The 27,909-nt window shown below is 33.2% G+C and overlaps 1 protein-coding gene across 1 annotated transcript; it reads right to left on the bottom strand.

Annotated features, from left to right (window-relative positions):
• Window positions 1-409: 409 nt before the first annotated feature.
• LOC114328519 (zinc finger and SCAN domain-containing protein 31-like) lies at window positions 410-26,548 on the bottom strand. The gene is made up of 5 exons (XM_028277384.2): window positions 26,204-26,548; window positions 25,873-26,142; window positions 18,390-18,708; window positions 14,369-14,620; window positions 410-5,375 (listed from the first exon to the last, which is right to left on the bottom strand). The coding sequence occupies exons 1-5, from the start codon at window positions 26,327-26,329 to the stop codon at window positions 4,996-4,998; spliced, it is 1,347 nt and encodes a 448-aa protein (XP_028133185.1). The 5' UTR covers window positions 26,330-26,548; the 3' UTR covers window positions 410-4,995.
• Window positions 26,549-27,909: the final 1,361 nt, after the last annotated feature.

The raw sequence follows: 27,909 nt of genomic DNA, 5'->3' as shown, positions 1-27,909 counted from the left end.
TTGTATAAGAGGAATCAAGACAAAGAATTAATCAAGTTCACTGTTCACTAGCAACGTAATAGATTAGCCGACTAGCCTACGTGTCAGTAGCACACTGGCACGATGGCGGCTTGCGACGGATGGTAAGCAGTGGGAGGTGTGGCCTGCGTGAACTGTGATGCGCAGTAATCAGTGCAGTTCTCATAGTGGTGGAGGACGATTGTGTTCGTTACACGTCCGCGAAGCGGCACGCGGTACAGTACTTGTGATGTAAAAACACTGCTAAACCATAAAACATAAATTAAAAAATCTTTTTTCACAGTGGCAGCATTTAAAGAAAATATATGCTTTTCGAAAATCTTACGTGGGCCACAACAAATAGCCTCGCGGGCCAGATGCGGCCCGCGGGCCGCCTGTTGGACAACCCTGCCTTAATGCGTCATTGTTTGTCGATTTCGCTCTAACGCATTAAGCTCGAAGTAACAGAAAAACGTACATCAGTGATTATTATACATAGAACTTCGAAAATTATGTATTTGTTGAAGGGTATTTCCATATTAAAGCGACTTATACTTCTGGACCTCGGATGTAACCTAAACTATGTCGACATGGTGTTTTTTTGAATAAGTTTCTTTAATCCACTTATTTTATTAGTTGGATTATACAAATTGGTTATACATTATCATTAAAAGATAGTCATATTGTCGTTCAACCAATTATGGGATATATCAGATTTTTATTAACATCCTAAGTGCTCTAAACTTTTTTGCAAACACACGCTAAACACAGTTGCTAGAAATGACATAGTGTAGTTTACCTCCGAGGTCCAGACTTGTAGATATATAATTGGTTGATAATTACACAATACTCTAAATAGATAACCAATCCATGATACGAATAAAGATAATGTGAAACAAAAGTAATCTATCGTGACAGTACTTTCACAATGTTAACGGATAAAATGACAATTGTAATTCTAGGTTAGAAATTTGTCAACGACGTAAATATAAAATATTTTATGACATTAGTATATTCGGACAAACATATACAATCGAACCCGCTTATTAGAGTACCGGTTATAGGAATATCCCGGTTTATGGAATATAAATTCGAGGTCCCGAAACGTTTCCATTTACCCTTTAATAAATTTATCCGTTTATTGGAATATGGTTTAGTAACCCAATACCGCTTTTTAGAATAATTTTTTCAGGTCAACAAATAAATTTTTACATACAATTTCCTAAAAATTTCAAATTTGCCTGATATAATGGTTTATCAGTAAGAGCTTCGAAAGCCTGCTGTTTTGGATATTATTACGGTTTGTCAGGTACCTAATAAACACTTTATTACTGTTGAGTAAACGCTCCTTTCCCACATAAAATTCAATCCTGTGCCGACAAGGTCATAAAATAATTTCATTTGTCTACAAATTTCTATAGGTACATTGCCACACACTTGGCTGTTTGTAGAAACAGCATTTTTCTGTAAAATTATTTATTACCAAGCATTTTCGGTAAAATGAGAAACAAAGTTACATATTTGTTGTGAAAACAACATTTAAATTAATTCGCTTTTATGTACATATTTTGCCGATGTCCAATTAGACAAAAGGGAATAATTAACCCCTTTTCGCCACGGTGGGGTGAGATTTAAAATAAAATACCTCCCCAATATTCATTGTTTTCCCCCTTGCGTCCAATCTTGTGACGTGTTTTTAAAACAATTCCCATCGTTATTTCCCCTTGGCCATTCACATGTTGATAGTGCTCTTTCTAAGCTAACATATTGCACAAAAATCGCAAAATGACCAAAAATTGACATTCATCGTTTTTCCCTCTGACCCTTCATATATTATGTATTTATTTTTTCCTTAAAATATTTTAAGTAAGTATTAATATTCTGGCAAATATTTATATGATGTATTGATATAAACATAAATATAAATAAAGTAAGTTATCAATGGAAATAGCACAGAAAACGACAAGAAATATCGTTCCCATAACACCAGATTGACAACAGGTGGAATACTTTCTTTGGTTACAACCTCCCGAGATTTTCAAAAATTATAAATCATACAGGATGCCGAGGAAATTAAGATGAGAGATTTTAAATAATTCACAACCCATCTGCTCAGCGTGGTAAAAGTTCTAACAAGAAAGATTCCTTATTAGTACTCAACAAAAGAGTAAATGAATTAAAATGTATAAACATTTTCAATTTCTTTGCAACACGAAAATGCAGCAGCTGCATAATACTCTGGTTAAATCGGTGAGTGTAGGAAGAGTCTATACCGGTTTCGGAGGTTTTCCCCCTCATCAGTAGTCCCATATCCTCTTCTCTCCGATTTTCCCAGGTCTTATACTTTGGGCCTTTCCGAATTGCAAAGAACGAAATGTCACGGATGTACTAGAGCCATCTACCGAAAATCAAAGTAAGTTATCAATCGAAGTAGCACAGAAAACGACAATAAATATCGTTCCCATACTACCAGATTGACAAGAGGTGGAATACTTTCTTTGGTTACAACCTCCCGAGATTTTCGAAAATTATAAATCATACAGGATGCCGAGGAAATTAAGATGAGAGAATTTTAAATAATTCACAACCAATCTGCTCAGCGTGGTAAAAGTTCCAACAAGAAAGATTCCTTAGTACTCAACAAAAGAGTAAATGAATTAAAATGTATAAACATTTTCAATTTCTTTGCAACACGAAAATGCAGCAGCTGCATAATACTCTGGTTAAATCGGTGAGTGCAGGAAGAGTCTATAGCGGTTTCGGAGGTTTTTTTCCTCCTCATCAGTAGTCCCATATCCTCTTCTCTCCGATTTCCCCAGATCTCATACTTTGGGCCTTTCCTAAATATAAATATAAATACCTATTCTGACCACTGTCAGATTTAACTAAAATGTCATGCAGTGATTCGCGTCATTCTTAAAATCTTATATGACGTCAAAATTAATGACGCACTGGAAAAAGGGTTTGGGATAAACTGTTAGAGTATTTTGAGTAATTTAAACCCAGTTTCACAAAAACACGGATTTTTTTAGACATTTAACGAACACAATAGATGATTGACAACTAAAAAAAACAAAACAATATACAAGATAATGAAACCAGTACTTTAAAACATTTGCCGTCTTGCCTCTGTACATGCGAGCTAATATGAAAAGTAATATGAACTATATAGATTTGATTAACATTGCTTTAGTATGAGCCAATCAAAGACCAATAGGAAACTTGCATAAAATTTTAAATTCGAAAAAAATGTTATAAATCACAAGAGAACATAATTTAAAACATGTATCAAAGATAAAAAAAAGTTTTGTTTGTCTTTCGTTTGGCCCCTAAAGACGATTAAAAATTCAAATTATACCAACAAGCCCAAAACGCGTCGTGACGTCATCCGGTTATATGTTTACATTCTGCACCAACAAAGTAAACAAAATTGTATATAATTTTAAATTAGACATTATAGACATCAGTAGAAAATACAGTTATGTGACGTTACAAGTGTTTTTGATCGTTTGAACTATTCATAGAAAATTTGTACTTTTACAAAATGGTTTTATTTTCCACAGTAAACCTTCTTTCCTTTCCTTCAATAGCTATATCAAACTTCAATCTCAACAAACTGGTATATATTGACATATATACCATAATGTATAATGACATTTATCGTATGTCATTGTAATATAAATACAGGGTGTCCCGGAAAATAGTGCATTCCTTAAAGGTGTGGGTAGAATGCACCATTTAAAAGAAAACTTTCTTATAATTTTTTTTTCTAAAGTCATCTGTTGCCTCAAAAAAAATAAAATAATGTCTTTTTTACTAAAATTTACATTTAGCAACCCGGCATTTTTATTTATTGTGACATAGCGAAGATATTTAAAATTGTAAACACAAACAGTCATATCATAATTACCTGTAACCCGAGAATACATCGTATTGTTGTGGTATTGTCATGATTTCGATCGCAAGTATCATGTTAATTACGTACCTATAGCGTATAATTAGTGCAAGATTTAGGTACACCAAGGCGATTTACCTCTAAGTTTAAGGATTTGTAGATGGTTTCAAAACAAAATGTGTAAAGAGTTGTGTGCAAATAAAGCTTGTTTTACGAGAAATGGTGTGTGTGTGTTTTACTTTAATAATGCCAAAAGTATTAATGTATGGGCTGGGATTATTAGTAATAATCTGATTGAACTTCCCAGAAGATTGAATGGAGAAATGTAATACTCAAATTTGTTGTAACATGTTCTACCGATAGGTAGATACTTCTGGAAGACGTAGCTTGATTCTGATTGTAATAAAAATGTTTCATGTAAGTTAAAACACTATACAAATTTTATTTATTAGATATTTAATAAACACAAATATTATGCTGTTTTTCTATCACTGTTATCAGTATTTTATCAATACATAATATTATGCCTAATGGTCGATGATTCATGATAGTTGAGTTACAGCAAAATTATTTTTACACAGAAGAAGAAACGCAGCGTTGCCGGCTGTATTTGCATTTCTGTGGACATTAATCAAATGCATTAAAATGAATAAATTATTTTTTTGAAAACGTTGACTGTACAAAAAAATTTTATCACTCTTTTTTGGTCTAAATGGTGCACTTAGCCCGTACCTTAAAGGAACGCACTATTTTCCGGGAGACCCTGTATTTTTCCTTTATTTTGCGACGACAAGCTGGCCAAATACCCAAGTAGGTAGAGGCCAATAAACTAAAGAAGAAGAAGAATATACCTCAATATAACCATAAACGGAACCATATAGTTAAACTATGTGACGTCACGGGTCGTTTGAACTATTTTAAAATACAGAAGACTTTAAATTTGTACTTCTGTTATTATGCGTTTTTGAAGCGTGAAATTTTGGAAATCTCGTTTTTATACAAAACTGAACATTATTATATAATAAAAAAAATGTGCAAGTTCCCTATTGTACAAATTTTAGTTTTACTGCGTCTTAGTAAAAACATGGTGCAAATTATATGTGTCAATGTGTGGTATGCAAACTCAAAGAGTTCTCTATACCGCCAGTTTCCTTACTAAGTTCAGAAGTGGTTAAAAAGTTCTGCATATCTCCCCCCAACATATTTACTGGAAAGTCATTGGCTACATTTACATATTTAAAATTATTCTCACTAGAGCTCATATTTACACCTACGGATACTAGATTTGCACTACTGCTATTGCTGTTTTTCCCTCCGGTGTGAACCAGAACGTGGTTGGTAAGAGACTGTTTCCTGTTGAACTGTTTGCCGCAGTGTTGGCATTGAAATGGTTTTTCTCCACTGTGAATTAACATATGGTCTCTGAGAGTGGTGCTGCGAACAAACTGCTTACCACATAAACTGCATTCATAGGGTTTGACTCCTGGAAATAAATACTCATTATAAAATGTTTATATGAAAAGAAACTACACTTGCAAGCAAAAAATCGACTCACTCGATGAATTGTAGTTTACGCCTAGGAATTTAATGTTGTCTTCTTTGCAACTGAAGACACAAGTGCATGAAGGGTCTATGTGACAAATTTTTCAAAACATGTTTGTTATGTTAAAAGTAAGTTGTTCGAACCTAAAAATCTTTCAAACAAGCCAAACACGTTTTAAAATTAATATTTTCTAAGTTACTAGAGTGCAAAGGATCTATGTACACAGTAAATTTTAAAATGTAAGTGCATCAAGGATCTATGTACACTTTTTATATATATAGGGTGTCCCAAAAGTAGCGGAACGATCGAATATTTCTCGAAATAAACATAGTATCGAAAAACTGAAAAATAATTGTTCAATAATTTTCAAAAATCTATCGAATGGCAAAAACACGACCCCCACTACACCCCATAGAGGTGGGGTGGGGGATAACTTTGAAATCTTAAATGGAAACCCCCAGTTTTTATAATTGAAAAAACCATTTATCCTGATGTTTTTTTTTTCTTCCTTATTGGCTTTGGATTACTTGATCCATTCAGCCACGATAGATAATAAATTACTGTTTGCTACAATATTCCAAATATAATACATTGCATTACATAATACATTAGGTACATGTGCGCACATATAATACTTATGCACGCACATACATACATACATATGTAGAAGTGGAAACATTTAATTGACCAGTAGGTATACTCCTCATTCATGGCCCTAACCAACTTAAATTAATTTACAAATAATTAAATCGACAAAAAAAACTACATGCTAATACTAAATACTAATACTAAATGCTAATAAATATATGTTTTTTTTACACAGCGATAAGGCTTCAACCCGGATCAACCCCGCGGAGGTTTACACCCTCTTTGTGTTTTTAATTTTTTTTTTCTCTTTTTTATTTTTTTTATAATTTATTATACTTTTTTTTATTTATTTATTTTTTTTTTTAATAAGATTTAATTTTTTTTATACATTTTTTTGTATACATATTTTTTTGTATATTTTTTTTTTTTTTTTTTTTTTTAATTTTTTCAATATAAACTTTTATACAATTCTATTCTTATTACCTCCCTGCAAAATCTACTTAATGAACTTTCACAGGGAGACAATATTACATAATAAGGATAAACATAAAAAAACAATAATTATTGCTAAACTCATTCAACCGGACTCATTCAGTGCAAGTTAAATTTTCCTCTTAGTCCTTTTTAAAAACTCCCAGATGATTTGTTTAATTTTAGAATTTCTACGAGACAAATATAAAAGAGAAGCATTATTTTGTGGGAAAGGTATTTCTTCTTGAACCAGATTGTTCATCAAAAACTTAATTGCAACATCATTATGTTTGCATCCAAACAACCAATGATTAATATCGTCAACATATCCATTGCAATCGCAAAGATCTGATTCGGATAGGTTAAATCTATAGAGGTATGACTTGACAGTGGCATGATTAAAGAGACATCTAATAAACATGGCATATATATTTCTATTGGGATAACTTCTGATAGCAAAAGGCTCAGTAGGTAAACTAGGATGAATTTTGGTGTAGAAATTGTTGCTTCGATTGCAGAAAGCGTGCCACTCAATATCCCAATTTTGTTTCAAACTTTTCTTGCGAGTAGCTGTTAGATCGCTTCTATCTAGCCAAGTTATTTCCGATCCTTTTAAGAGTGCCTCTTTAGCAAAAAAATCTGCTTTTATGTTACTGGAAATACCAATATGTCCTTTTACCCAGACGATCCTGATGTCATAGGTAAATAATAGAAACGGTCTAATATCTCGAGAAATACACTTCCAAATGAGATACAAAAAAATACGTGTTTAATATTTTTCAAAAACCTATCGAATGGCACCAAACACGACCCTTTACTCCACAACCCGGAGGCGGGGTGGGGGTAACTCTTAAATAGCAACTTCCAGTTTTTATTGCAGATTTGGATTCGTCATGAAAAACTAAGCAACATTTATTCGAAACAATTTTTAGAATTGTTGATAGATGGCGCTAATAAATCGTCTTTTTCCAATTATAGCGCCATCTATCAACAATTCTAAAAATGTTTCAAATAAATGTTGCTTAGTTTTTCATGATTAATCCAAATCTGCAATAAAAAATATAGGTTGTCGTTTAACATTTTTAAAGTTTACCCCCACCCCACATGTAGGGTGTGGGGTGGAGGATCATGTTTGGTGTTATTCGATAGGTTTTTGAAAAATATTAAACATGTGTTTTTTCGTTTTTCATTTGAAAATGTATTTCTCGGGATATTAGAGCGTTTCTATAATTTCACTATGGTATCACAATAAATTGTTTTTTCCGATTATAGCGGCATCTATCCAGAATTCGAAAAAATGTCTCAAATAAGAGTTGCTTACTTTTACATACAGTCGGAAAAATGAAAGAATACCCATGAATTTGTATTTGCTATCTTTTTCTATAACAAACGTTTGTTATTTATAGAAAAAGACAGCAAATACAAAATAAGTGATTGATGTGATGTTCATGGTATTCTTTCATTTTTCCGGTTGTCAGGAATCCAAATCTGCAATAAATACTGCGGGTTTCTATTTAAGATTTTAAATTTACTCCCCACCCCACCTCCAGGGGGTGGAGTGGGGGATCGCGTTTGGTGTCATTGGATAGATTTTTAAAAACTATTGAAAACATGTTTTTCAGTTTTTCGATCCGATGTTTAGTTCGCGAAATTTTCGACCGTTCCGCTACTTTTGGGACACGCTGTATAAAAATATATAATAAATATTTTTTTAAGTTTTTTTTAAGTGTTAATAAATATATTAGTTTTAGCTATAAATTTAGTCCATTTAGATCTTGTAGTAAAAAAGTTCTAGTATAAAACTTTAACTTCATTTTTCTCAATAACTTGCAAATGTCACATAGACTGATAGACCCTTCATGCACTTGTGTCTTCAATTAAAACAACTAATGCAAAAAAATTGGCATTATAGAGCTTCTAAAAAATAGTTGTTTTATGCAAATTGGCAAGGTGTTGTAAAATTTTCCTACTTCTGTATGGCATAGGGAATGCAGCAAACACTGCAAGGGACATGTTCTACGTAATTTAGACTCTATGAATTTGCCGGTGGTTGTCTCAGTCGCTTTTCAAACATTCACATGCATGCACACTTCGAAGTGCAGTAAGTGAATATTTTATAAATAGATGCTTCACCAGTGAAGGCGGCCCAGGTAATTGCATAATTACGAGAGAGCTATATGTAATCAGAGGACTGTCGCCCGTCGCCTCCTTATGACGCAGTCTGTAGTCTCAAGGGCTTACCGTCGATACCAGGAGAGCGGTGGCTATAGTCGACGACCAGGTTCGGGTCAGCGCGCCGTATAATACCAGAGTCGATTCATTGTCTAAGTGCCTTGCGGAATCGGCACGAGACAGGAGTTGAGCTTCAACAATCCGTGAGGAATGTTCGACGTGTCAATGTCACTCAGTGGATAGTTAGGAGAACACTTAAGGCTGTGACCTTCAACTCCCAGACAAGCTAACATAGGGCACAAATTGAACGCACGTCAGAAACAAGCTTGTAAAGTAATGACAGAAGACGACGCCTCCATCGGAAGCCCTGAGAACCATTTGCTCAGTGCTGCAGTGTCAAAACAGTGAACTATAGAGGTGGTTCGTGTATGTTTTGGGGTGGAATATCTTTGTAAGGAAAAACACAGCTTGTGTTCGTGCCCGGTGAGGGTCGCGGAGAGGGTTTGGCAGCGGATCGTTACATTATGAATATTCTATAAGATCATGTTGTTGCTTACGCCGATCCGGCTACATAAGCTAGACGGCTTCATGCTAATGCATGATAATGCTCGATGTCACCAACACCAATATTACAACAATGGGCTGGCTTTTTGAATTGGCATTAACTGTGGATATGAATTCCATCGAGCACCTATAGGATGAGCTCAAACGCAGGGTTTGGGTCCGAAATCTGGCATCAGCAACAGTGACGGAGCTAAAAACTGCATTAAATGAAGAGTAGGAAGCTATTCTTCACGAATCAGTCACAAACTTAATAAGCTTCTTAAAATCTCGCATGGAAAGGGTTATACAACGCAGAGGAGGAAATACCCAGTATTAATTTTGATTTTTTATGTTAATTTACTTTTATATTCATTACATACAGACTTTAATTCATAATATGTTTTCTCGACTACAATATTAAGTTGTCTTTGTTATGTTCTTTAGTTACTAACTTTACAAATATTGGTGTCATTGAAAGGACCCCGCAGAAACCTTATTAGTCCAGGGCGCATCTGTTTTGAGATGGACGTTGAGAGGTGACTCAATTTTTTTTGCAGAAATTGCTTGAAAATAAATAAAATAATAATATTTGAGTTACCTTTCTCTCAAAAAGGTCCGGAACATTGTTTAAATAATCAAAATGTCAAAAATTAAGGAAAAATTCGATTTTTTTCTTCGTTTTTTGATTATAACTTTAAAAGTATTCATTTCCGAGAAAAGTTGTACTGATATAAAAGTTGCGTAATTAAATTTCCTACAATATAGATTTGGTTAAAAATTTAAAAAATAGTCACCCTAGTTGCAAAATAGCAATAATTGCGAAAAAAACCATACAAAAACAAGTATTCGCATTTTACGTTTTCAACCATTTATGCTAAACTTAGGACCTTCATATTTCACCCAGAAAAACTGTATAATACAGTTAAATAATACTGTAAATTTCATTAAGACCGGTTCAATAGATTTTGAAATCCAGCTGTCGCAAAAAAATTCATTTTTTCAAAATGTTACAGGACTGAAAATAAAGCAGATAGTAAGTTGAAATTTTTTTTGCTTATAGAAGTTTACTGTACCTTTCATTTGCAATTTACAAAATTAAAATCGATTAATTACCACGGCGTCAGGAAATTTTTTAAATAAACATTAATTTTTGGTGCTACGCGCAGGACAGCGGTGTTCGATTCACACAAGTTGATTTCCACCAAAATTTCTTCCAATCTGTATCTAATATATTATTTTCTTACTCTATATTTTGTTGTATTTTAATATTTTAATTCCAGAAAAATCAGACTAATTTTATTACTGTTTGTGAAATATTGTTTAAACAATTGCATATGCTTAAAAATAATAAACTTTTATTCTCTAAGTTAAAATATGTGAACAAAAAAAGGTTTTGCTAATAAAGTTATTTCAAAGGATAGAGTATGTGTTTTTATTTTGCGATAAACAAATTTATTTATTTATATCGAAATGTAATAAAAATTAAAATGTATCAATCATTATCAATATGCCCAATCAGAGCAAATTATCCGCTGTCCTGCGCGTAGCACCAATAATTAATGTTTATTTAAAAAAATTCCTGACGCCGTCGTGTTAATCGATTTTAATTTTGCAAAATTGCAAATGAAAGGTACAGTGCACTTCTATACGCACATAAAATTTCAACTTGCTATTTGCTTAATTTTCAGTCGTAACATTTTGAAAAAATGAATTTTTTTTGCGAAAGCTGGATTGCAAAATTTATTTTGCAAAATGTATTGAACCGATCTTAATAAAATTTACAGTATTGTTTTACTGTATCATAAAGTTTTTCTGGGTGTAATATGAAGGTCCTAAGTGTAGCATAAATGGTTGAAAAACGTAAAATGCGAATACTTGTTTTTGTATCGTTTTTTTCGCAATTATTGCTATTTTGCAACAAGGGTGACTATTTTTTAAATTTTTAACCAATTCTATATTGTAGGAAATTTAATTACGCAACTTTTATGTCAGTACAACATTTTTCGGAAATGAATACTTTTAAAGTTATAATCAAAAAACCAAGAAAAAAATCGAATTTTTCCTTAATCTTTTGACATTTTGATTATTTAAACAATGTTCCGGATCTTTTTGAGAGGGAGGATAACTCAAATATTATTATTTGATTTATTTTCAAGCAATTTCTGCAAAAAAATTTGACTCACCTCTCAACGTCCAAAGGTACTAATATTTTTACAGATGCGCCCTGGTCTATATGTGAAATGGCTCTCTGTCGAATGCTCTGAAACTTTGGGTTATGGTAGTCCTTGATGTATAGAACGAAAGACTCAATGGGCACGTAGCTCCAAAAAATCATGGTTTTAAGATATAAGCCTCTGAAGTTATAGGTACAGTGAGGACGTTTGAGTTGGAATAAATTCATTTTATCGAGAATGGGCGACTCTGGAGATAAGTTACAAATTAAGTCGATTTTTATTTTTAAATTATAATTTTTTGGCATATATTATATCATACTAGTGACGTCATTCATCTGGGCGTAATGGCGCAATCGATGATTTTTTAAAATACGAACAGGGGTCATGTGATAGCTCATTTGAAAGGTTATTAAATTCCCTATTCAATAATATAAACATTAAAAATATTATTTATACAGGGTGACCAAAAGATTTTATTAAATTAAATTAATTGAGACAAAAAGAAGAATGTATCACACGACCCCTCTCGCTTTTAAATGTTCAAACTGCTAAGAGGCAGGTGGGTGGCAGCTTTAATATTGAATTTAAGCGAAAAACAATATTTATTTATCAAATAAACATTTTTTTCTGGTTTCGGACAACAGTAAAATGTATTTCGAATTATATAATTTATTTAATTCGAAATACATTAGTAAAATGGACTTGGATTCGAAATACATTAGGACAACAGTAAAATGTATTTCGAATTAAATAAATTATAATATAATTATAATATATAATATAATTTATTTAATTCGAAATACATTTTACTGTTGTCCGAAACGAGAAAAAAATGTTTATTTGATATTTATCAAATAAACATTTAATAATTTAATGTAATTAATAATAATTTAAAATAATAACAAATTATAATATAATTTATTTAATTCGAAATACATTTTACTGTTGTCCGAAACCAGAAAAAAATGTTTATTTGATAAATAAATATTGTTTTTCGTTTAAATTCAATATTAAAGCTGCCACCCACCTGCCTCTTAGCAGTTTGAACATTTAATTTAAGCGAGAGGGGTCGTGTGATAACTCATTTGAAAGGTTATTTAATTCTCTATTCACTAATATAAACATTAACATAATTATTTATACAGGGTGCCCAAAATTTTTTTGAATTAAATTAATTGAGACAAAAAGAAGAATGTATATAATTTTAATTCGAAATACATTTTACTGCTGTCAGAAAACAGAAAAGATGTTAATTTGAAAAATATTGCTTTTTGCTTAAATTAAATATTCAAACTGCTAAGAGGCAGGTGGGGGCAGCTTTCGGACAACATTAAAATGTATTTCGAATTAAATAAATTATATACATTCTTCTTTTTGTCTCAATTAATTTAATTCAAAAAATTTCTTTGGGCACCCTGTATAAATAACTATGTTAACGTTTACATTATTGAATAGAGAATTGAATCACCTTTCAAATGAGCTATCACATGAACCTCTATTCTTGTTTAAAAAAAATCATCGATTGCGCCATCACACCCAGATGGATGACGTCACTAGTATGATATATATGTCAAAAAATTATAATTTAAAAATAAAAATCGACCTGATTTGTAATTTATCTCCAGAGTCGCCCATCCTCGAGAAAATGAATTAATTCCAACTCAAACGTCCTCACTGTACCTATAACTTCAGAGGCTTATATCTTAAAACCATGATTTTTGGAGCTATGCGCCCATTGAGTCTTTTTTTTCTACACATCAAGGACTACCAGAACCCAAAGTTTCAGCGCATTTGACAGAGAGCCATTTCCCATAAGGTTTCTGCGGGGTCCTTTGGTAGGTGACTTCAATGTTAAATTTTGTACAAATGATATTAATACAACTAGGGTACTGTGACTGTGGGGTTACAATTTAAATCGAGCAATTTTTGAGCATACTCGAGGAGAAAACTGTCGATAATATTTCCCTGGATTCTGGAACACAGTGGGAGATGGCCGGAATATGTGAACTGAGTTTCTCTGACCACAGAGGACAACAGGTTTTTCATTGCATCAAGTAGATAAGTATTAGGAAGAAAACATTACTTTCAGGCCAATTACACATGGCGGTCTCTTTCTGTTTCATAATAAAATGTCTGAGACTTTGTGAATGTTAGAGAAATGGGCTCGAATGAGAAGTTTAATAACAGATTTATGAAAGTTCTTAACGAAAAAAATTCCTGTAGCTGGCTGTATACCATTAATTACAAAAATTGAAGAAAAAATCTTCTGTGTAAAAGGTACATTTATTTGAAAACCCCAATAAAGGGCTACATTAAGAAAACAGAACGTTTTCGCTCTAAAGAGAGCATCATCAGTGTTCTAAGCAAGCTCTACATGTTAAGCCACTAAAATGTCGACTAAAATCCTTACACTAACGTGTTGTTTATTAAATCCTGGCGATGGATGAAATTTAGAGAGATACCTCAAAGCATCATATGACTATACCCTAAGCACGTGGGTGATTGAGTCGATTTCTCTGTCTTCACAAAGAGAAAGGTGAAAGCCAACTTCAGCAACTCTAAATTTCATCCATCGCCAGGATTTAATATACAACACGTCAATGTAAGAATTTTAGTCGACATGTTAAGGGTTTTAACCCATGTATTTTTGGTGGCTTAACATGTAGAGCTTGCTTAGAACACTGATGATGCTCTCTTTAGAGGAAAAACGTTCTGTTTTTTTAATGCAGCCCTTTATTGGGGTTTTCAAATAAATATACCTTTTACACAGAAGATTTTTTCTTCAATTTCTGGAAGAAACTTATTCAGAATATTTCCCAGAGAAACGGTGTAAGTTAAGGTTCAATCAAATTAATAAAATTAATTGGTTTAACAATGACTTAAAAATTATCAAAAAAATTCCTAGAAAATTCTTGAAAAAATGTTTATTTTTGGCTTTCTAAAGTGTACGATAAAAGAAGGCAACTGAGAAAAAAAAGTGATTACCTGTGTGCATTAGTTTGTGCCTTTCCAGATGATAGCTAGACAAAAATGCTTTTCCACAAAAAGTACATGTGTGTGGCTTTTCACCTTTATGCCTCCTCATATGATAACTTAAGTGACTTGATTGTGTAAACGATTTTTGACAGACCGTACACTTATGTGCTTTGATACCTGTATGGGTTAAAAGATGTGTCTTTAATGTATCCTTTGTTATATAACATTTGCCACATTCCTTGCATTCAAAAGGTTTTATTCCTAAAATATATCAAATTTATACATATTTGTTAGTAAAGAACCCGATATAAGATCGACCTGCACTCATCTAGTTAATGGATAAAAATTATTTGATATGTAATTTAGTATGTTAAAAAACATAAAACACAGGGGTGCTCGATATAATCTTGCCTGACTATAATTAATTAATAATTAAAAAATTACATTTTTATAAATGAAAACAAAATCGGCCTGGGTAGATATTATTCTGGCAGGACCTGGAAAAACTGAAGGTCCAGGAATGTAAAGAGAAGTTCGAACAAGAAGTCGTAAATGAGTTAAGGACGCTAGAACTGCACCCATAGGGCTTTTCATTCACAGTCATTTGTTTCAAGCTTCTGTCAAGTGTCACATAATATTAATATATTTACGTCGTACGTTATTGGTATTACCAATGATACAAACCGAAGACGTATGACGTAGATATATTAATATTATGTGACACATGACGGAAGCTCGAAACAAATGACAATCGATGAAAAGCCCTATAGAGGGCAAATGGAGTAATATCAAAACAGCAGTACTGACAGCAGCAGCGTCCACCCTAGGAAACAAGAAAAAGAAGAGAAAAGGAGCATGGTTTGATGACGAGTGCAGACAAGCAATAGAGGAAAGAAATGAAGCACACAAAATGTACATAACAAGAAGAACACGGGAAAGACGAACATTATTTGAAGTCGCAAGAGGGAAAGCAGACAAGATATGTAGAAAGAAAAAGAGAGCCTATGAAAATAGACAAATTGAAAAAATGGAAGAAAATTTCAAAAACAACGAAATTAGAGGGGCATACGAATACCTAAAAAAGATAAGAAGTGGGTATAAACCTCAAACAAATCTATGTTAAGATGAAAGTGGGCAAATAATCAGTGACCAACAGAAAGTCACAGAACGCTGGAAGCATTATTTTCAGACCCTACTTGGAACACAAGTAGACATGGAAGATGAAATGGGTATGAACTACGTAGAAGAGAATGAAGTAGATAATGGAGTAGAAGCTCCAACTATAGAGGAAGTTCTCGAAGCTATTAAGGCCCAGAAAAACAATAATGCTCCGGTAGTTGACGAAATACCAGCAGAACTGTATAAGGTAGGTGGCGACCACCTAGCAAGTCACATCAACGTGCTCATCAAAGACATATGGCAAGAAGAGAAAATACCCGACGACTGGAAGAAAAGTATAGTATGCCCGATCTATAAAAAGGGAGACAAACTCCAGTGCAAAAACTACCGTGGAATCTCTCTACTATGTACAGCATATTATAAAGTCCTCACGTATATTATAAACCAGTGGCTCCAACCACTAGCAGAAAATATTATTGGAGAGTACAGACGGGCTTCCGACGGGAAAGATCGACACTGGATCAAATATTTACAGTCTAAACAGATCTTGAGCAAATCATGGGAACACGATATTGATGTTCACAACGTGTTTGTAGACTTCAAACAGGCATACGACTCAGTCAAAAGGAACAAACTATACTATATATTGGCTGAATTGACAATACCACACAAGCTAATAAGACTCATTAAAGCCACAAAGGATGAAACTCAGGCATGTGTACGAATACAAAACCACCGGACAGACTTTTTCAAAATTTCGCAGGGACTAAAGCAGGGAGATGGGCTGGCCCCAACATTGTTTAACCTGGCACTGGAGTATGCGGTTAGGCAAATGCAAACTGGACGAGGAAATTTACTGACCAACCGAACGGTTCAACTGGCCGCTTATGCTGATGATATTAATATTATGAGTAGAACATCAACAGGAGCACAGGAAACATACGCAGAGTTAAAAGCACAAACAAAAATGCTAGGTCTGGAAATTAACACAGAAAAAACAAAAATAATGACTCAGACGAGAAGAAATATAGTTCCACAAAACATTATACATGAAGATGACATTGAAACGGTTGAAAAGTTTACATACCTGGGAGTAGAAATATATGCCGACGGATCAGAAGATGGAGAAATACGGAAGAGAATAACGTAGGCAAACAGAGCTTATTTTGCCCTCTCCCATATATTTCGGTCTAAAAGTGTCCACCGAAATACACAGATGAGAATCTATAAAACTTTAATTCGACCAATAACATGCTATGGCAGTGAAGCCTGGGTCCTGAAAGAAACATCCAAAAACAAACCGACACATTCGAAAAGAAAGTACTGAGGAGAATACTAGGACCTGTGAGGGAAAACGGAATCTTCAGAAGTTGCTACAACAACGAACTTTATCAACTTTATAAGGAAGCACCCTTGTCAGACTTCATTAGAAGACAAAGATTGCAATGGGCTGGACATGTGATAAGAATGGGAGAGGATAGGCTACCAAAAAGAGCACTGAATGGTAGAATGCAGGGAAAGGGACCGGTTGGAAAGCCAAGAAAGCGCTGGGAAGACACAGTAAACAGCGACGCACAAGCCCTTTTAGGAGTCTATGTATGGAGAAGAGCAGCCACAGACAAGCAAGGGTGGAGGCAAAAAATAAAAGAGGCCAAGGATCAATTTGGGCTGTAGTGGCGTGGAAGAAGAAGAAGATATTATTCTACGTTTTTTGTGTCGTTCGAAACAAAAAAGGTCTTTTGTAATTTTTCTCTTAAGATGATCGTTTTCGAGTTAATAAACAATTTAAAATGAAAAAATAATGAAAGATGACGATTTTCAAGGCTCAAAAACACAAGTAAAAAATATTATTCAATATGTTACTACTGTCAAAGACTTGGGGATTATATTTGATGAGATATTGACATTTATAAATCATATTAATTCATTAGCTGTAAAGAGTAGTAAAATGCTTGGTTTCGTTCTAAGGAATTGCCAACACTTTTCAGTTCATACTGTAAGGGTTGTTTATTGTTCTTTGGTCAGATCAATTTTGGAATACTGTTCAATAGTTTGGTCTCTTTACTTTCAAAATCACATGATTTATTTAGAAAGAGTTCAACATAGATTTTTAAATCTGCGTTGACATTAGTCAACTGACTTGATCAACTCACTTAAATATAAGTGAATTGGACGCTTTTTGAACGTTAAAACCCCCAATTCATCTGAGTTGGGGATTTCAAAAGTAGTTTCATAGTTTCAATTGAGTACATACTTCGTAATTTCAAAAATTGTATTTTTTACTTATGTTTTGGAGCCTTAAAAATCGTCATCTATCTTTCTTTTTTCAGTTTTAAATTGCTTATAACTCGAAAACGATCAACTTAAAAGAAAAATTGAATCAGTTGTTTCAGAAAACCGACATATCCAAAAAAGCAAAGTTGTGGAAAAGGACAAAAACATCTTGAGGTTGGCGGGTTTCTCTTGATACAGAAAAATTTTCTACACTCTTTAGGTTCATTTATAATGTTAAATCGGGTCGGGTTTTTCTTGAAACATGTGACTAGGTATCTCAGGGTAGTAAAAATGCAAAAAACGAAAATCGATTTTTTTGGACATATGTATAGGGTTTCTGAAACGACCGATTCAATTACAAAACACCTTTTTTGTTTCGAGTTATCCAAAAAATCTAAAATAATATCTGTCCGGTCCGAAATTTTTTTTAATTCATAAAAAATGTCATTTTTTAATTAAGTATTACTGAATTATAATCAGGACAAAATTATATCTGACACCGCTTATTTTTTATAATTTTTAACATACTAAATTACACATCAAATAATTTATATCCATTAAACAGATCAGTGCAGGTCAACCTTATATTGTATCTTAGACTATATGATTTGTACTATAAAAAGAATTAGCAATATACCTGAATGACTTAAAATATGCCTTTCTAACCCATTTTTTCTTGTGTAATTCTTTCCGCAGTAGTTACATAAAAACCTACGCTTTCCTTTCAGTACCCTTCCTTTAACAATCTCCACCTCTCCATCACTTTCTTCTTTTATTTTCTTTTTCCCCCTTCTTGTTTTCGGTTTTTTTAAATACTCAACAATATTACAAACTTCCTTTTTCTTTGAATCCTTTGGATTACAATTAGGAAACTCTTTGTAATGTTCATTTAAAGCTGCCACAGAATTAAAGTTCTCACTGCAGTTCTCACACAGCAAAGAAACTTCTTTGTTTATCTAAAGAAAAAAATGTGTTAGTAGTTGTTAAAATAATAGAGCAAGATATACAGGGTTGCTAGATGTTCCTCATTTCCTCACAATAGAATACCAGCTAGCTTGGTCTGACGGCCCATTCATAGTTACCAGATGCTAAAGGTAAGATAAGCAGTCCTAACTTTTCTTATAGTCTCAGAACTTATTTTGACATTTTTTTTAGAAAATATCGTTAAAAATTAATAACCAACACTGCTAGTCTCATTTCATTTGCGGTAATTTTTAGCAGATACTTTAAAGCTTTAAAAAAAAATAATGTACCTTTCCTTATTTTCTCAAGGTTGATTTATATATGATATTCAGGGAACAATAATATTCCAATAATGTATGAGATATGAGAAAAATTGATCCTCTTGATACTCTATTAGTATAAATTTTTTTCTTGATCTAGGCAAAAACCCTCCGTTAGCCACGTCTCATAAAGTTACATGAGTGGACACACTGCGGTACTTAATGCCACACATATAAAAACGGTATTAGATGGTAAAAATATCCAAAATTTGTTAGAATAACAAAAGAAAAGCGTTATTTTTAACATTATATTCTATGACTTCAACATAATGTAACGACTTGGGCACAGAATAAAAAATACAGTAGTCAGTCTTACAATGCAATCTGAACAAAGAAAACGTTTACTACAAAAAAAATTTCACAAACATCCCAAAAGTAAAATGTCTAAATACAAAATAATTGAATTAGTCTTATAAACACACATTTCACTGATTTTTTTTTCACCTTGATTTGCAAAAAGATATTGAACAACTCTCACTTCAATGCTCAATATCAAACTGATAAACACTTCAAAAAATGCAATAGCCGCAGGTAGTATTTTAAAGTTAGTCACTTGCACATATCTAAATCAAAAGTGGTTTGTACAAAAAAAAAAAGGTAAAACTTATTAAAACTTTAAAATGCCACACAGTGTGACCACCGGAGGGTTAAATAGCACGTTAAGCACTAGACAAAGTATTGAAAAAATGCCAGTTGGGCCAAGTAGCAGTTTCATCAATATGGGGTCATATTTCGTGTATGGGGAACTTCCTATACTGGTCTAACCGGTCCCTGTAGGGACCGCCATGCAGCTTAACGTGTTAAGGTTTACGAACATTTAAGACCATCATTAAATCATCACTTGCCAGGATTTCATGCAATCACCGGATGTGATTACAATCCTGCTTTTTTGAGAAAAGCTAAGTAAAGGTCATTCAACATACTGAAAAAGTGAAAAATAAAAAGTACCACTAAGTTCCACAACTAAACAAAAGCAACTATTAACAAAAGCAGTAAAAGCACTCTACAAGAATAACAAAGTAGCTATCAAAACGGGAAATAAACTGTGTATGCAGTCCATTTAAAATACCAAAGGAACTACTACAGCATTGCTCCACATCTAGCCTATTCAAAATATTACTGGAAAAAACCCTGAAACTATGGAAAAAATAAAGTGTGAAGGATTGGTTAAATAGTGGTTACACAAGACGAAGATGACCTCAGCTTTATGACAAGATAACTGGAACAGGAATATACAAACAATGGAATGAAAATAAACCTAAAAAAACTGAACACCTAACAACAGAGAATACAGAAATAAAACAGCTAGAAATAGACGAAGATAAACAAATCAAAGGAACAGGCACGTAAAAATATTTAGGTTTCATACTATCAAAGAAAGGAATAACTGAAGAAGATATAAAAAATAGACTAGATAGTGTTGGAAAATTCTCGAGAATGAAAAATCAGAGAATATTCTCAAGAATATTCTCAAGAATATTCTCGAGAATATTCTCAATATCGAGAATTTTCTGAGAATGAACTGTACGATACACTTAGGGATATTGTTGAAGATGAAATAGGGTATTAAAAATCATGAAATCATATATAAAATTATGAGACAATAATGTTCTTTATATATAAACAAAATACAAAAACAACAGAGAACACAAAATTTATTTGATAAAAAAATGAAAGTTTCTTCTTAACAAATAATGCAAGTAATGGATGTGGCGATTTAATCAGAAAAACATGAGGTCTCAGGTTCAGAATCTATTTCTATCATTAGCTCATCCTGGTCATCTACATTCTGCATTTCAATGTACTGATGAGAAGTTGTGGGATTTTATTTTTCACAAGTCGTCAGGTCAGTCATGGTCTACGTCTAAAGGGGCATTTAGACGGGCTAGTTTTTGAAGTAATATGTTGCCGAAAATATATATTTGGTATGTTTCTGGCAACATTACAGCCATCTAATAAAAATATCGCGGTTTGGCTGAGCCAGGTGGCCGAAATTTTACTGGTATTTGGACACTATTGCAGTGTCTGATGTGTTGCCGATAAAGTCAAACAGCTGTCGAAAATTTTGCATGTTGCTCTGTATTTCCTCTTTATTTCCTGTACTCTGTTGAAATTTAATTTGATTTTGTCAAAACATACAAAGAAAAGATGAATATGTGGTCAAATGAAATCGCAATAAGGTTTATTAATGCAGTACATTTACGTCCAGAGTTGTGGAACTTGGCATACTTCTGGAACTATGAGACAAATGGAAAAGTAGTGCACCCTGAATAAATACATTAAACTAAAACTGTTAGTATATATAAATAACAATTGCTAATCTTGTTGAGATTGGTATTGCATTTCTCATGGTTGATATTTCTTCTCTATTCTTGGACCTATCATTATTTATTAATAGTAGAATATCGAAATAACTTTTTGACATTCTTGTAAAATTCTTAAACAAATAATTGTCTAGCATTATTTCCATAGTTAAATTACTCATTGTTTTGTGTTTACTTAGAAAAGCCGTATCCACATTTTCCATTTTTATGTATCGTCTTAGCACGATTAAGGACGCAGCAATTCTCAAGAGAATATTCTCTTCTTACATCACTAAGACTAGGACAAACAAGAGACTGCATAAGAAAATTGAACCTGGTCCTGTGGGATAAGAATATCAGTATAAAGACAAAAAGAAGGATATATGACAAGAAGTGTTCTGACTTATGGGTGTGAAAATTGGATAATAAATAAGAAATCTAAAAACAAAATAAGAGCAACAGAGATGTGTGTGTGTGTTCACAAAGAGGGGATGGCATTAGATGAACTTTTTGCCACAGATATTTGGAAGTTGAAGATTGAAGATGTCATATTAAATTTTTATTTTAAAATCTTGTAAGAAATTGTATGATAATATCATTAATAGTTTTGGTGTTGAAGCTTAGTAGGTGTGAAATATTCAGCGGTAAATTACATTCTGCTCCTGAAGTCTAGCAATTAGTGCTTTCGTATGGTATTTATTAAGTTCACAATTAAAGATTATATGATTTAAATCTGCAGTAGAGTAGTTATCACATGAACAGAGAGAGTTGATATGTATTCCTATTTTAGCTAAATGTGCAGGAAAATTGCCATGGTTTAATCTTAAGTGACTTAGGGATGTGGAATAAAATCGAGTAACGTGATAATCAAATATATGTGGGATATTTTGTGGAAGTTGTGGGTATATGTAAGTGTATGGATTCCTCGAAGTTTGTACAAACTTAAACCAAATAGTTTCTTTCCTGATACCATTTCTTTCTTAATTTATTATGCAATTCTGGAATGTAATCGCTGGAGATTGTTAAATCTACTATTTCATTTAAAGTTGCTGAATTCTTTGCCATTTCATCTACTATCTCATTTTCTTTGATTCCGGCATGCCCTTTTACCCAGATAAATACCAAGTCACTGCTATTATTTTTAAATCGAGCGATTGTCTTTTTAATATGGCATAACAACTCATTGTTGTATTTTTTGGTTATTGGTTGTGATATTGCCTCAAGAGCAGATAAATAATCTGATAGTATAACCGTGTCTCTAAAGTTCTGTTCAACCACGTAAGTTAGAGCTCTTTCAATAGCATAAAGTTTGGCAGTAAAGATAGATGTAAATTTAGGTAGTCTAAAAAAATTACCACTTTTTATATTAGAAACATAATAAGCGCTACCTACACTATTACATGTTTTTGAACCATCTGTATAGATAGATGTATTTATAATTAGAAAATTCAGATAAAATTAATTTTATAATTTTATTGTTTTGGCATGGTAAGTTTCTGTATGTACTGCAGGGGCGTCCAGGGGGGCATTTGCCCCCCCTGGCCCTTAAAAATGACTGAAATTTACAAAAAATACATCAATATTCATCATAACATCATATATAATGTATTGTATATATAGTGCTTGCCCCCCCCCCCCAAACAAAATTTCAAATGATGCTCCTGGTATGATGTAGGTTTTATGAAATTCCTAAGGAAGAGAAGCTGCAGAGTAACAAGAGATAGAATAACATGGATATTAAGAGAAGAATGGGAATGCATTCAAAACAGACTACATAGAACAGAAGAGATTAACATGGTACAGACATGTCAGAAGAACAAATAAAAAACATTGGATAAACAGAGTGGAGCCCAATAGGAAGAGGGAAGGTAAGTAAGGTATGCTTTATTGTCATAAAATTTTGCCAATTTGGGGACAAAGCTTAAACAAAATAAAAAATATAATAAAAAACAAAAAATAATAAAAAACTACAGACAAAACAAAAACAGAAACAGACACCAAGTAAATGGCGTGAGTTATACTACTTAATATAATTTTAGTTATTAAGTCCACATTAAAAAATTAAAAATTTTGCAAACAATATGTATACAACGGCAGAGCAAAAAGAAGGCGAACAAGGAAAAGGGAAAGGGAAAGTAAATCAAAAGTTCTATGCCGCTGCAAATATGTACAAAAGTACTCGAAAGTAATAATCCTGCAAGCAAGTCAATTTGCTGAATTCAAATCGTTTATAAAAAAGTCATTCACTGTATAAAAAGCTCTCTCTAGCAAATAAGCTTTCAAGACCTTGCGAAAAGCGGGAAATGCTGTAATGGATTTGATGTTAGATGGCAGGTGATTGTGCATTTTTCTCGAATTGTATAGTATAGAGCACTTAACCAGCTCAGACCGTGGGATTGGCAGATAAAGATTATGCTCCACGTTTCTAAGGGGATAGTTGTGAGTGGGTCTCTCTGGACCTTCTGATGCATGTTTGCGGATCAAACAAACGGATTCAAAAACAAACAAAGAAGGAAGAGTTAATATTTTAAATTTTTTAAAGAATTCTTGGCAATGAACTCTGCTATTGAGTCTCAGGGAGTAGTCTCTAGACTGTTGTTATTAAGTACTAAAGGTTGCATCATACTGTTGTAAGGTAGGACTTTGGTTTTAGAAACGTTAAATAACAGGAGATTCGAATCGCACCACGATTTAATGGTGACTAGGTCTGTAGCTGTGGTATTGCGAAGATCAATAATATCCGTGTTACTCCAAGTAATACTAGTATCATCTGCAAAGAGACATATTTTACCTTTAATGGTCAGACTAGAGATATCATTTATGTATATCAGAAACAATATAGGGCCTAGAACTGAACCCTGAGGTACCCCACATTCTAATGGCATGCAAGAAGATGTCTTCGTGTCAACCCTTACAAACTGACTTATTTTATTAAGATATGATTTAAGCCATTTAAGAGCCTTTCCCCTAAATCCATAGTGCTGTAATTTGTCAGTCAAGATGTTATGGTTTACACAATCGAATGCTTTAGAGAAATCACAGAAAATTGTTGCTGTAGAGTGATGGTTGTTTAGACTGGAGTAAACATGATCAAAAAGGAAGAACATAGCATCATTTGTGCATTTGTCACTCAGGAATCCAAATTGATGTGGAGTAAGCAATTTGTATTTCAACAGAAAAGATAAGATTCTTTTTTTTACCAGACTTTCAATTATCTTCGACAACGTGGGCAGGAGTGCAATAGGGCGATAATTCGAAGCAAGATCTTTATCGCCTCCTTTGTGTATAGGAATAATTATCGCTGTCTTAAGGCAGCTTGGAAAAACTCCAGTTTCGAATGACCTGTTTATTAAGGTAGTAAGATGGTTTAAAGTGCAATCAGGTAGAGCAGAAAACATTTTAAGAGTGAGGCCATCAGTCCCAGATGACGATTTATTTTTAATGTCATTTATTGTAGAGCGTAGTTCACCTAATACTATGGGTGTAAAAAAGAAACTATTTACATTCTTATGCCTGAGAAGGAGGTATAGTATTTGTTAAATTTTTTGCCACATTTACAAAGTAATTGTTCAGGGTCTCAGGAGAAGTCGGGATTGTGGTGGGAGAAGAAGTCTTATCTCTCAGTTCATTTACGATAGACCACGTTTCCTTAGCAACATTACCTGATTTAGCCAGCCTCGCATTATAATAAATTTCCTTGGCGGCCTTTATGGCTTTATGGTAAATTATCCTGTAAAGCCTAACGTAATCATTGAAGGATATGTTGTCCAAGAATTTTTTTAGGTACGATAATGGGCGCATGTTCTTTGCAGATATACGTAGACCTCTAGTTGACCAGGGTTTACGATATTTAGTTTTGATGGGCCTAAGAGGAAAGGATTCGTATGCCAGACCAGACAATAGCTTTATGAATCTAGAAAACTCGATGTCGACATCAACAGAGCGGAAGCCCCAGTCAGTTGTTTGACATAGGTGTTTAAATGTTAGAAAATTTTGTTCTCCAAAGATACGGAACAATTTTCTTTGCATGTTTTCACTATTATTTTTTGATTTTAACCAAAATGTAGTCAATACTGCTTCATGATCAGAGAAACCTGAGTTGAAAACAGTACAGTCAGTAGAATAGAAGGGAGGGCAGACCTCAAAAATTCTTTCAGAGATGAAGTAGAAGAAGCAAGGGAAAGAAAAAATCAACAGGAGGACTGTCAAAACAAAAAGGACTGGAGAGAATGGTCGAGTGAAGGAATACAGTGAAAATTGTGGAAATCCTTAGTATATATACGTTTGTATGAATTGTCGTTTGATTGAATGAAGTTTGTTTGAATGTATGGGATCTTGCTATAGCCGTGTTCGTGCTGCATGCCCCGAGTATGCCCAGAGGGAGAACGCCTGCGCATTACGTTTTCGGAGGGCAATATTCGACCTTATTGAACGTCCAATTTTGTAATGTGGGCATGCTCGGGGCGTGCTCGGGGCATGCTGCACGAACACGGCTTATATTACAATAACTATCTAAATATTACTTAATACCTACCTCTAAAAGTATATCTGGTTCTAATTCGACAATTTCTTCTTTAACATCCTTTAAGTAGAAATCGTCTTCATCTTTCACATCATCGTTATCGTAACCATCACTCACTACATCCTCTTGTTCTACATTTTCCTTTTTTTCTAATTCTTTTGAAACCACTAATTTCAAGGCTTCCTCATTTATTTTACACTTCGCTATAAAGTTATATATATCCTCTAATTGTTCAATACATTTCAGGCACACATTATCTGGCATTTTAACTTCCTCTTTTACCTACAATACAAAAATAATCATGATTTTCTGTTTTCTATTCAAATGTAAACACTGAATATACCTTAATGTCCATAAGTAACCTAAACAATTCTAATTGTTTTAATTCCTGTATGGGTTTTAACTCTCCATGGGCTAAACATAATCGGCAAATTTTCGGAAAATCTTTCAAAACCACTTTAATACTCATGTTTAAAATTGTTACAAAATAAGGTAAACAATTTCAACATGGAGGTTAATTACACCTGTCACGTTGGCAGTTGTTCTGGGAGTAGCTACAAGTCCGACGAGTAGGAAAATTATTTAATGACAAATGTGATTAATAACCATGAACATGAAATTCTTTTCTTGTAGGAGAGTTAAAAAGATGTACGTATTTATATTTATAAAGATAAAAACGGTTTATTAAAAAATTTTCCTTATAGAAACTGCTGCACTTAATTATTCCTTGGACTTTGGACCGACTTCCTAAACATTTCACTAAAATTCGGAAAAATTGATTAAAAGAGGTAGCACCTACGAACAAAAGCATGCTTTAGGCAACTGGCGAAGCGTCCATATAACCACTGTTAATACCATTGGTAACAGTTAAAAATCTTGCAAATAAATATTTTATGACGATGAATAATTCCATTTATCTATATTTATCAATAGAAATATATTGTTATATTATGTGTTAATAGTATCTAATTCAGTAAATAGCCAACTAGTCGTAGACACATGAAAATATTGGCGAGTATATGTGACTCACTTGCACTTTATTATATTCTGTTACCAGTCTCATTTGTGGTTACAATGAATGGTTATCTCGCTGTCGCTCGGGCGGCTCGGGACCGGCTATAATATTAGTGGCTATTATTGGCTATAATAGTGTCTGAAAATTTTGAATGAGCGACGGGCGTAAGCACGCTGTGTATATCAGTAGGGCTGTTATCAGATTTAAATTTGGTTACAGTACCTGTAAAGAGTGTTCACCACGGATGAGTGTCGCTGCGTAATCGATCAACTGCTTGAAAAGTAATTCCGATTGAAAAAAAAATGAGATTATTGAAAATGAAAGACCTATTTTAAACAATTTAAAAAAGGAATCAAAAAAAGTAGTTCGATATTTTAAATTTAGTTGGTACAGTGAAAATCCTTGGTTATGTGGTTGCAAGAAAAATAGACTGTATTGTTGGCCATTTGGCCATGTCTTCTGGTTTCTACAGAAAAATGGGTGGACCAGGTTCACGATTTAAATAGTTTTAGAGTTGTAAAAAAGAGACATGAAATTTCTCCGTTACCTACATGTAAGATGTATACCTAATTTGATTCAGTTTGGCAAAACAAGAATCGAAAATTCTCTTAACCAAGCTTTTAAAGCAAATATTGCTAAACATAATGAGTGTTCGAGCCATTTTAAATATCATATTAAGTGTTGCTTGTTTTGTGTGACCCTGTATACAAAACCATTAGTTATTATATTAGGAGTTTCAAAAACGCTGAATGGACACATTCTTCTACTCAGATATATACGTTCTGTTTTGATAATAATTACGTCAGATACATATCATATTGTTTTATTGAATCAGCAGAATCGCTTGTATGATGGGAAGAATTTACCCTTGAAATGCGTAACGAGAATTTCAGAATCAGAGATCAGAGCGTCGTAAAAGATTTTAGTATTCAGAAGAATATCACTGATATCGGTTAGATGTGCGTGGTTTTTTTTGCACCGCCGGTAAATAGGGAACCTTTTTAAGATACCGTGTAGTGGTAATAATAAGTTCG

This window comes from Diabrotica virgifera, chromosome 2, assembly GCF_917563875.1.
Source record: "Diabrotica virgifera virgifera chromosome 2, PGI_DIABVI_V3a".
Classification (NCBI taxonomy): Eukaryota; Metazoa; Arthropoda; class Insecta; order Coleoptera; family Chrysomelidae; genus Diabrotica; species Diabrotica virgifera.
This window is presented reverse-complemented; position numbering and strand designations above follow the sequence as displayed.